This window comes from Hippopotamus amphibius, chromosome 8 (genome assembly GCF_030028045.1).
Source record: "Hippopotamus amphibius kiboko isolate mHipAmp2 chromosome 8, mHipAmp2.hap2, whole genome shotgun sequence".
Taxonomy (NCBI): Eukaryota; Metazoa; Chordata; class Mammalia; order Artiodactyla; family Hippopotamidae; genus Hippopotamus; species Hippopotamus amphibius.
The window spans coordinates 83,636,069-83,647,569 of NC_080193.1; the positions used below are offsets into that span (position 1 = coordinate 83,636,069).

Here is an 11,501-nt window from a genome sequence, read left to right on the forward strand (position 1 = left end):
GACTTTCTCCTCCTCCAGGCTCCTCAGTGGTTGGAAAGTGATTCTTGTCAGAAATGTGAGCAGCCCTTTTTCTGGAATATAAAGCAGATGTGGGACACGAAGACACTGGGGTTGAGACAGGTGAGCAGCCAACATTGTGGTTAATCATTTATTTTGTTATTTATGTGATTACTGCGTCATTTTGTTTGGAATCACACTTTTCCCTGTAAATGCTGTAAAGTCCTACATTTGTGATACCGCCATCATTGTGTGACTGACGATGGGCGGGACCTTTTCTGGGGTAATAGTGAGACTGTTACCAAGCTATGCTGTTGCTTGTCCTGCATTGGAAAAGCAGGGACACACAGAAAACCCTGAGAGCCTGTTCATAAATAGGTGAAAGATCTTTGAGTTTAGGACTATGAGTTGTTAAAGTCAGTGTTTGTACTAGCACATCACAAAATCAGAATGAACCAGGGCGTCTAAGCCTTAACGCTTTCACAAACACATAAGAAGTAACAGGTTAGCCCTCACTGGAATACTAAGAATTTTGAGTTATGTGTAAGCATACCTGGAACATTTCTATTAAGCATGTTGCAAGTCCATATTGTTATTTATTTTTTTAATTAAAGAAACATGTCCCAGATAGCTCAAAGAAGTTCTTATCACTAGGAATTCATATAATACTAAAGTTATACAAAAAACATATTTCTATAGCAGCCTTGAAGGTAGCCACTCACTCAGATTGAATATGAATTTGTGCTGATGAGTAGAAAAGAATGCCAATTTTATTCGTTTTATTACTGGGTGCACCTCTCTGAGGGATTGGCCGAAAGTTTGTATTAATAAACTTTCTTTGACTTTACTTACAAAGCTACTCCACAGCAAGGTCAGATATGAGACTGGCAGGCAGTGCAGGAATGATTTTAGCACTCATAACATTCATTTATTATTATTATTACTTATTTATTTTTATTTTTGGCTGCACTGGCTCTTAGTTGTGGCATGCGGGATCTTTCGCTGTGGCATGTGGGCTTCTCTCTAGTTGTGGTGCATGGGCTCCAGGGCACGTGGGCTCTGTAGTTGTTGCACGTGGGCTTAGTTGCTCCGCAGCATGTGGAATCTTAGTTCCCCAGCCAGGGATCAAGCCCGCGTCCCCTGCATTTCAGGACGGATTCTTTACTGCTGGACCACCAGGGAAGCCCTAGCACGCATAACATTCTAATGCTTGGAAATAGCACCCACACTGTATCCTCAGCCTAGTTCTTGCAGCACACGTCTGGTGGTAACTGGTGGGTCAGGTAGGCCCTACTTCAAAGGAAACATGAGGAATTAATTTTAATCTTATGAGTTAACAGCTAATAGGAGAGGAAAGGTACAGGTCACAAAGCATTTAGTGGTGTAAAAAAAATATGTATATATGTTGAAAGCAGTAATAATAACTGGACTATTTTGGAATGTTCTTGAAGCTTATTTCCACTTGAATCACAATTTGAAAGGTTAAAAGAAATAGCAAAACGTGATTATGGATATTTCTTTCCTTCTTTTTTCTGGCCGTGCCCTGCGGCTTGCGGGATCTTAGTTCCCCAGCCAGGGATGGAACCCGGGTACCTGACAGTGAGAGCACCAAGTCCTAGCCACTGGAGTGCCAGGGAATTCCGTCAGTATTTATTTCTTAATGAGGTCAAATTACATTTAAAACTTTATTTCAAAACTTTTCTCTGTAATAGGAATAAGTTTCTCCTTCCTGAGGTCTCTAGCCATTTGAGTTCCCTAATGAGCTTGAACTTGGTTTGTTGTCATCTAGACAGATAATATGAATGAGTAAAAAGCACTATTTGACCAACAACAAAGCAAAGATGTTTGGAAATCCATGACAGGTCTTGAAATTGTCTGCCTTTGGCATGGTAATTGATGCATTGAATTAGAGATGATTATAATTCAAGGCACATCATCCCCACTCCCATCCCCCTCCTCTAAAGGGAAACCACGTGCATTAAAGCAAAAGGTAAACTCCATCTTCTTCTCCTTCTGGGCCCTGAAGCATCACTGCAGGAAGTGCGGGCAGGCAGTCTGTGGGAAGTGCAGCAGCAAGCGCTCCAGCTACCCTGTCATGGGCTTTGAGTTCCAGGTCCGCGTCTGTGATTCCTGCTACGACTCCATCAAGGATGAGGAGTGAGTGTTTGCTTATCTTTGTCTTTCTGTGTGTTCATCTGCATTGGGAGAGCCTGAGAGATGACACGGATACACAGTTGACCCTTGAACAACACAGGGGTTGGGGCGCAGCCCTCCTCACAGTGGAAAATCTGTGTATAACTTAGAGTTGGCCCCTCCTATCCATGGGAGCAGTACTGTGGTATTTATTATTGAAAAAAATGTGGGTATGAGTGGACTGGCGTAGTTCGAACCCCTGTTGTTCAAGGATCAGCTGTATTTCTGCCCACTCATTTGTCTCTTTCATAAACAGTTTCTAAAGAGAGGACTCTGCCCTAGCTTTATGACTTAAGACAGGTTTCTCCCAAACACTGTGAGGAGCGATGCTGCTAAGACCAGTCCGGCAGCAAGCAGCCGGTCCTGAGCCCCCTCGCCACTCAGGGTGCTGTGAGGGTCAAGGCCGTGTGCACACTGATGGGTGGCTGAGCTGGCGCTCTGCGAAAGCACCCCAGCTTCCACCTGTGTGCACACACGCATGGACATTTTATTAGTGGGAAGACTCTGGAGACCCAGGTTCTCTCTTGCACAACAATCTGACCTAGCAATCTGTTCTTAAATAACTGTGTATAAAACAGGTCTGTCTGTCCCCCAGTTCTGTCCTAATAGATCAGGCAGATCTGTTAGGGCGGAACCAGTGTTTTCTTTTGTTCCTTTTTGAATCATCTTTGAAAGTAGCAGGTGGGCACACCTTGGGGGAGGCCCAGGTGGGAGAGCTTAGTGCAGCACTGCTGGTGTCGGTCAGTGAGCTGGTGATGGGGCCGGGGCTGCTGCGGGCTTTGGAGCAGAGCGAGGGCCAGTGCTAGGCAGAGCGCTGCTTCTCATGCCGGGGTTCTGAGGGAGCCTGCAGCCTGTGATCTCCCGCGGTGTAGTTCCTCTTCCCTGGTAAAGGCTCTTGTCCTTTTGTCTAGGAATGTACCAGCCTTTCCGTTAAAAAAAAAATCAGTTATTTTGAGAGTTTTAGAAAATCTTTTATGAAATAGTCTTGCAACTCGTCATGCTTTCCATCATCCTTTAATTATCGTTAGTTTTCAAAACTGTAGCCACATTTTTAGGAGCAAATGTTGACACTGTTATCATGAATATTTCCTCTGTGTTGCTAAGGAAATTCATCCCTAACAGTGGGGTAAGTTTAAATGGTCTCTTTTCTCTCTGTTAGCCGGACTTCTCTAGCAACTTTTCATGAAGGAAAACATAACATCTCCCACATGTCCATGGACGTCACGAGGGGCCTGATGGTGACCTGCGGGACCGATCGCGTGGTAAAGGTAACCTGCCTGATTGTGCCAGCTAGCACCTTGGTGTAGATTGCTCCACCATCATGCTGTGAATGTGCGTAAGGCGTTTCTGATGGGCGAGCTTGCCTTGCCTTTTGATGAACAGCCTATAGCCAGATGGAAACCTGGAACAAACTGCATGGTTGTGAGTTTCCATGCATGCCCTTGGTGGCAGCTCCTTCCGGTGGCATCTCCCGCTGCCACCTCGTTCTCTCCAGGTGAGCCGGCGAGGGCCTGGCACTCCCCTGTCACTGTCTGCGCTGAACCAGCCCCAGGGTCCTCCTTCCCACTGCCTTAGCTGCCCCCTTTCTCTGATCACTCCTTCCCTGGCTAGTGGGCCTTTCCTCCTGGGCAGAAGGCCTCCCCCTTGCAAGAAATAACAATAATTTAATTTTTATTAAATCCCTGGGTTGCTAACACAGAAACTGAAAGTAAGTGTTTTATACTTAGTACCATTCTTGAGTTGTGAAACTGTGACATAGTTTATTTCATAATAAAAAAAATGGGCTTTTTCCCAGTGGGCTTTTTGTTAAAAATAAATCTATAGTAAAACATTATGATGTAATTTGCAGGTGTGGAGAGAGGTACGGCTTATAAGCTTTTTTCATATTTTAGGGAACCGCCTTGTTTTGTCACTAGGTAAATCTCGAGAAGGTTTTGTAGGGAATGCCTTAGGTTGACCCCTTTGCCAGTGTAACAGCTGTCTGTTCTCAGTGCCAGCAGCGCCTCCTGTGGGACCACGTGACCCGTGCTGCGTCTCCAGGCCAACTCCTTCTCTTGCAGATTTGGGACATGACGCCCGTGGTGGGCTGCAGCCTGGCAACCGGGTTTTCTCCACACTGATCCAGGAGCTGGGCGGGGTCTGCGCCTTCCCAGCAGCAGCCTTCACCAAACGCGATGCTTCCCTGTAGCTCCACAGTCACTGTCACGTGGATGGACAGCAGCCCCTAAAAAACAAATCAACATTTTTAAAAAGAAAAAAATGTAAAGGTGTGTTTTTGGGCGTTTGTGGAACCACCCGTGGGAACTGATGTAGTGGGTCCCCGAGGAGTGGAGTGAACTCCAGCGAGACGTCCTCGGGAGCAGTGAGCTGACGTGTGCTGAGGCAGTAATTTAGCACATGAGCGTTTCGGAGGAAACATACTGAACGAAAGAGTTAAAGCCTAGAACTTTCTTCAAGCAGTTCCAAGTACAAACACACCTCCCCCTAGACTTGGCTGGACCCACGGGGGCTCCCGCACTTCTCTGCGGGCAGAGCAGGGGTCAGGGGAGGAGGACTTGTTCTCTCCCTCTGGGGGTGCAGTGGGACTTAGGAGCCCAGAGATCCTCCTGGTCCACTGGCAGTGTGTGAATGTTCCCTCTCCTTAGTCACTGACGGACCTCTCCACGGTACCTGTCCTCTCCAGGTAGTGCCAGGTTGTGTTTTGCCCCAGCCAGCAAGCCGTGGGCGCGCGCTCACGGTTACCACTAAGGGAGTTGTAGTTTCTGTGCTCACCGGGGCAGTCCACACGCTTCCCTTTCCCCCATGTGGTCTGAGGACAAGGCGTTTCTATGGTGCTGTTCACACGGGACTCACACAGGCCGCCTGACTCTTTCTCGTTGCCATCAGTGGTGACTCATGGAAAACCCAGCTACCAGCGTGATTGTGATGGGAAACATCACTCCCTTCCATGGAACAGCCCAGTCCTCCTAAGAGACACAATCTGTTTGCAGTCCCAAACGAGCCCCTGCGATACCGTGGCAATTTAAAGACACCTCAGAAAAGAACTCCAAAGCTTTTAAACTAGGTTGACTTGTAGTTATAACTTATTTCATAGAAGGAAGTTGGTAACCCAGAGCAGTAACTGTTAACCAGTCCTGCACAGTAATTCCTAACTTGTAAATTACTTTCATAACAATGAGCAAACTGTTGTATCAAACGGCATTTTAAAAGTTTTTGGCTACTTAATACCAGGATGGGGAAGAGGTAAGGGATGGGGAGCCTGTCTTTTAATATTCACGTATCTTTGTTTTTGACAGCAGTACATTATCTGTTACTTTAGGGCTATGGAAGTGAGTGGAGAGAGGCCTCCTTTTTTTTAAGGACAGATTTTAAAATAGATAGCAACAGTATTTTTGTCTTTTAGTCTTACTAATGGATATTGAAAAAAACTACTGCATCGCTTTGGGGGATCATAGCAAAACAACATTCTGTGTGATATAACTAAGGGACTAAATATTTTTAAATAACAGCTGTTAATTAAAATGTTTTTTAATAATACTTTTAAGACAGGCAGTTAAACTAAGATGTCTTAATGGCCAAGTGGCACAAATAAGGAAAGGAGGTCAGGCACATCATGTTCTAGAATGATCTGCAGTAGAAGTTGACTTGCCTTCAGAAATAAGACTGAAGGGTCTCGTTGCTCCTTGTAATTTTTGTGTTATATCACCTAAAAAAGATGTTTTCTTTGAAAACTTTTCCTAGACCCTTTGCAGAATGTGTGTTACTAACATAAATCCAGAAGAAAAATTGAATGATGGTAACTTGAACGGCAGTGTTGGATGTTAGCTTTAGGTTAGTTTATAGTTCAGCTTATACAAAGGTGCTATCCTGGGGATTCTGTGAAGTCCTGAAAGGAAAATGAAACATGATCTATTCCTTGCCATGTTGAAGAGTGCTGAACGGTGGATTTGCTTTCCTTTAACCTCTGTAAAATGTGATTTTATGATGTCTGTGGTAGACTGAGCACAGTTTTGCCGCTGCCGAGAATATGCCATAGCTTTCAGACTTTTTTTATTTTAAAAAATTCTTAACGAAAAGCCCAATGTTTCATAGGGAATATAAGGCTGATACAGCACCTCCTAACGGGTTAAGCTAATCGCAAGTCAAGGAAGAAGGGTCTATGTGAGGAAGAACTGGAGTGGAGTATTCAGAAAAGGAAGGGAGAATATTTCAATCTATTTTCTCTCCACCAGAGCTTATTACAATTTTTTTTTTTAAACACACATGGCAGGCTCGCCTTGTCTCTGTCACACACGAGGTAGCAAATGGGGTAATATTTTTTATAGAGGTGGGTAAAAATTATTTTCACAGTTGTAGTGACTGCTCACATGAGTACAGCTAGACTTCTCGTTACTGCCTTATTTTGACTGTGTTACTCTTAAACGGGTCACTTAAAATAGTTCTTCAAGTAACGGTTTACTAGCTTTTCCATTCCTGAGTACTCACGCTGTGTCGCGGTTAGGGATCACGGAGTACAGAATGTCAGAGAGCCTTCCGTTCAGATCTAGCATGTTTGTGATCGGGACTTGCCAGTCCCTCATTCTAGACATGTTTTAAAATTGCTCTTTATTAGTGGAAGTGACAGGAATATGCCCTTATAGCATTAGGTGGAAACAGATTATTCATTACGTTGTAAATCTCTGTTTACTGTGTCCTAGCTCTGTCCTGCTACCGAGAGAATATAAACAAAACATATTGCTCTAGAAGGTGGTGTCACTTTGTTCTCCCCCTAAATCATTCAGTTTGTTAATACGTACATTTTTAAACTGTTGAAACTGGCTGAAGTATGGAATAAATGCCATAGTGGCTCAGACCCAAGAAGATATTTTCTAAAATCAGTTTTCATTAAATTATTTCCTACTTCCGTTACTGGATCTGGTATCTCCTAAAATGTTAGAAACCAGTTACTATTAATGATAAACCATCTGCTCATTATAAGTATGAAGTTTAACAAATAAGTAATAAAAGCTATATTTATTCAAGTGTCTATTGCTTAGTTGTTAATTGTGAGCAGATTATTGGATGCCTACTCTATTTTCTGCAGTTTACTACATAATAAGTCTTTGAGTAAGTTGAAGTTGAATTGTGTAACAAATTTATATTAGAATACAATTTAAAGTGTTCTTCTCTAAGGACTTTTTTGACTGGGGAAGCAAAGGGCAATGTTGATCAGTACATTTTGTCTTGTACTAGCAATGTTTCTGTAAGATAGGGTGCCCTGTGTGTCTCAGAGAGCTAGAAAACTTTGTTCTTTGCTCCTCTTTGTGGGTTCTGTTTTTGTGGGGTTTTGTTTTTGTTTTTTGTGGGTTTTTTTTTTTTTTGAGAACATGCATACAATAAAATGTTCCTTGCTTGTTAAACGCTGTTGCTTAATTTAGCTTTTGTTATTTTTGATCTGGACATAGGGCAGCAGTAGTAGGTACCACGGTTTCGTGCTGTCTGTGCTGGGTCCTCTGCCAACGTTGTATTATTCAGTCCTGGCAACACTTCTGCAAGGCATTGAATGAGAAAACCAGGTAGATCCTGTCTGTCTGTCAAGTGAGCACATGCCTTCTTCATACCGCCTGCCTTAATGTGCTTGTGTGTAATGAGTGCTTTATATAAAGGAAGTAGGTGTGATCTGTCTTGAAGTTTGTGAAGCCCTGGAGTCAGATCGCTCAGGATAACCAGGCTGCCTGAATGCGCTGAGCTACGTGGAGACACCATGATCTCTGCCCTAGGTCCTCCCCTCCTCCTGCCCCCCAACAGCTCAGTCTTATGAAAAAACACAGGATGGTTGAGACCCAAGAGAACTGAGTCCTCTGCTTGACTGATAAGGGGTTGGCTTAGAGATCAGAATGGCAGTTTATTGAGGTTTGTTTTTGTTTTTTTTAAAGAACTAAAGCTTTATTTTCTCTTATCATCAAAATGCTATGTTAATTCCCTGGTGGTCCAGAGGTTAAAACTTGGTGCTCTCACTGCCAGGGGCCCAGGTTCGATTCCTAGTTGGGGAACTAAGATCCCATAAGGCACGCAGCATGGCCAAAAACATATATACAATAATAATATGTTTATTATAATAAAAAGAAAAGGAAAATAAAAAGAGAATACCAAAAGGTATTCAAAAGATTTTTTTAAAAATCTTTAAAAAGTATTTAAAGACTTGTTTTCTTTGGGTGGGTCCAACCACCCAGAGAAACCACTGTTAAACTTACCTTGTTTCTCTTTCCAGTGACTTTCCGATGCACGTGTACGTATAGAACACACACTTAAGATATATTGTTAGTGGATGCCTGCTTTTGCCCCACCTGATGTAGTATATAGATAGTTTGCTGGAGTCAAAAAATCGTGCACCCTGTTCGCATTATCAGTTGCTGCAGAGCTGCGGCACTGTCCCGACATGCACTGGGACTGCCGGTCTCCAGCTCAGCGAGGTTAGGTCAGGCCACGTGACTTGCTTTAGCCAATGAAGTACGGACAGAAGCATTTACTAGCAGGCGAGAGGCTCAACAACCGGTTTCTTCCCGAGCGGTTGTGGGAGTACATGTATGAAAGGAGAAATGATGCCGAGCTATCCCATGGAACGCAACTTGCCCTGGACCTGCAGTGGATGTTACATGGGGAGAAAATAAATATTTGCCGTGTTAGTCCACTGAGGTGGGGGGGTGTGTGTGTTTTAGTTGCAGCATAATCTAGGCTGTTCAGCGGTATTCCACTGTTCCATTACATGGCTAAATCAGCATTTATTTCACCAATCCCATGTTGAGATTAGATTATACATTTTTAGAATATTTAAAATTTTAATTAAAACACTGAATATTTGAAAATACTAAGCTCGGCTTGCTTGTATGTTCGTCTTTGCCCATTTTTCCAATTATTTTTTTAGGATTCATTCTTAGAAGTAGGACTTGCTAGGTCAAAGAAGGTGCATATTGTAAGTTTTTATTCTTATTGCTAGTATCCTCATACCATTGCCAGCACTTGAATTTGTTCCTTCGAATAGGCAATAAACAGGCATAGCTTAGTGTCAATCTATGGGATGCCAGTGTACTAATTTACGGGTTTCTGTGACACAGTCTAGGTAGAACCCAGGTCACCACTGGAAGGCTGTTCAGTGGACAAGGGCCCAGGGGAAGAACGGTTGCCCTGATGACCTCAGTGCTGTTACAACAGCCTGATGTGCTTGTTGCCAAGGGTGCTGGAGAGTTGACTGGTCACTTTTCACTTGCAAAGTGGAAACAGACCAGCAAGCTGTTTCCTGCCTTCCCTTTTTAAGTTTCACCTGGCTTAGTTGTAAAAACGTTCTCAGGAGGGTAATGCTGGTACTTGAAGTTATAGCTTCCTTTCCCATCCATCACTCCTTAGTCCCTAAGTTTCCTTGACTATACTTAGATCTCTTTCTAAGCCTTTTCACTGCACACACAAATCATCCTTTAGGAAGTTTATTACATATTGATACATACGGTTTCCCAGGAAAGCTGAGTAACATGCTGTGAGGCACCTTCTTGATTTTCGGCTTGTTTGTGATATAGAAATGGAGCCTGAGAGAGAGCTTTCCATGTCAAACCCAAGTGGAAAACTGAAGATTCAAGCTCTGGTCTGTCTGACCTCAAAGCCCATGGTTTTTCTAGTACCCCATCTGGCTCTTTCCTACTTGAAGAAATTTTAGATCCTGAATTTGACATTCTGGAGAAAGATAAAGTAAGAGAAATTTCGTTACACCCTTAGCAAGGGCCGTGTGGCATGTCTTCCCACGCCCTAGAATTGAAGGTCAAGAGGGGCATTAGATTTCCACTCGCCACCCCACCCCACCCCACCCCAGAATCACGAATCAGTGGAGTCATTGATTGGTGGCTTGTGTGGTGACATGTGTAATGCCAACTTTCTTACAAACCAGTCGTTTCCCATATCCTCTAAAGAGCAGTGATTCTTAATCTGTGTTTTATGATATTTATGATACTCTATTTTTACATCATTTTGAAACTGTTAAAAATTCCTTCTCAAAAGTAAATTTTATTTTTATCTGAAATAGATCGACATTAATGCACAGCAAAGAATGTAGCAATGTCCCAAAATCAAGCTAATGAATTTGAAAGAACTTCAGAATCACTCGTCTAAAGCATGGCTGTTAAACCCGTGATACTTGTCAGGGACTTTTACTTAAATCTGCCCTCGTAATTGGGATTATCATTTATTCCCTGCAACATGTAAGAATAGCCAATAGCCCATAGACTCTACCAGCATCAAACCCAAAATCAAACTAATAGAGTCACAAAACAGTTAACATGGTTTTACTATTTCAGAATTCAAAGTATCATTCCCTTATTAAATAAATATGATATTCTTTTGACAAGATAATGGTAACCAGATATTTCAGTAGCTGTAGCTTGCTCCAGTTAATGTTATGATATCAAATTTGCATGATTGCACAATTTGTTGAATTTGAGATACCTTAAGTCACAGAAAGAAAAATTATTTTTGAACAATTGCAGGTTTATTTAAACTCTTCTTCTGGACCCAGCACATGCTTTAACTCACAACAGGAGACTTGATACATATGTGGTACTGGCCTGCTAACGTGTGCTCTGGTTCTTGCCTGAGAGCTTCTGGAAGGCAGGGACCAGCCTTTCTGTCTGTATCCTCATTGCCCATCATACACGTGTCTCTTCCCATCCTTTGAAAGTTCAGCATTAGGTTGAATACGTTGAAGGTTTTGTGTGCTCTTCCTTGAGCTGTTGCCTGGAATTAGAGAAACTAATTGGAGAGCAACTTCTAAAATTAAGTAGAAACATCTGGTGAAATTAACCCAGTGTAGTATCAAAAAGAGGAAGAAAGGGAGAGGAAAAAGCATATGGTCAAATTTATTTCTGGATTTACTTGTGTAAAAATAATTCTTTGCTCAAGTGACTTGGGACTTTATTTCTTTATTATTAATGTACTTTCCTATTTATTTTATTGACATAGTATCGAATGCCTTTTGCTGCAGGTGTCATATCAGCTGTAACCTATCAAATAAATCCCAAGTTGCAAATGTGTGCTGAAAATACAGGCAAGCTTGCAGACACAAACCTCAGTACAAGCTTATTGGCTCTACGCTCAAAATGTATCCCAGAACGGCCACTTTTCACCATTCAGCTGCTAGTACCGTGGTCCAGTTCCCTGTCATCTGGATTGTTCCGGTGGCCTGCTAACCAGTCTCCCAGCTCCTGCCCCTACCAGCCTGTTCTCAACACACGTGTTAAAACACAACTCAGATCACGCCATTCCCGTACACAAAACCGTCATAACTCCAC

The 11,501-nt window shown here is 42.8% G+C and overlaps 1 protein-coding gene across 2 annotated transcripts in view; it reads left to right on the forward strand.

Moving 5' to 3' along the window:
• Positions 1-10,802, forward strand: part of WDFY1 (WD repeat and FYVE domain containing 1) — a 50,709-nt gene extending 39,907 nt beyond the window's left edge. The window contains exons 9-12 of one of the 2 annotated variants that reach the window (XM_057745527.1): positions 19-120; positions 2,024-2,154; positions 3,350-3,458; positions 4,251-10,801. In XM_057745527.1, coding sequence (XP_057601510.1) covers positions 19-120; positions 2,024-2,154; positions 3,350-3,458; positions 4,251-4,310 — 402 coding nt within the window. In that variant the 3' untranslated portion in view covers positions 4,311-10,801. Of the gene's footprint in view, positions 1-18; positions 121-2,023; positions 2,155-3,349; positions 3,459-4,250 lie in introns of both variants that reach the window. The other variant, XM_057745528.1, reaches the window with a different exon arrangement.
• Positions 10,803-11,501: the final 699 nt, after the last annotated feature.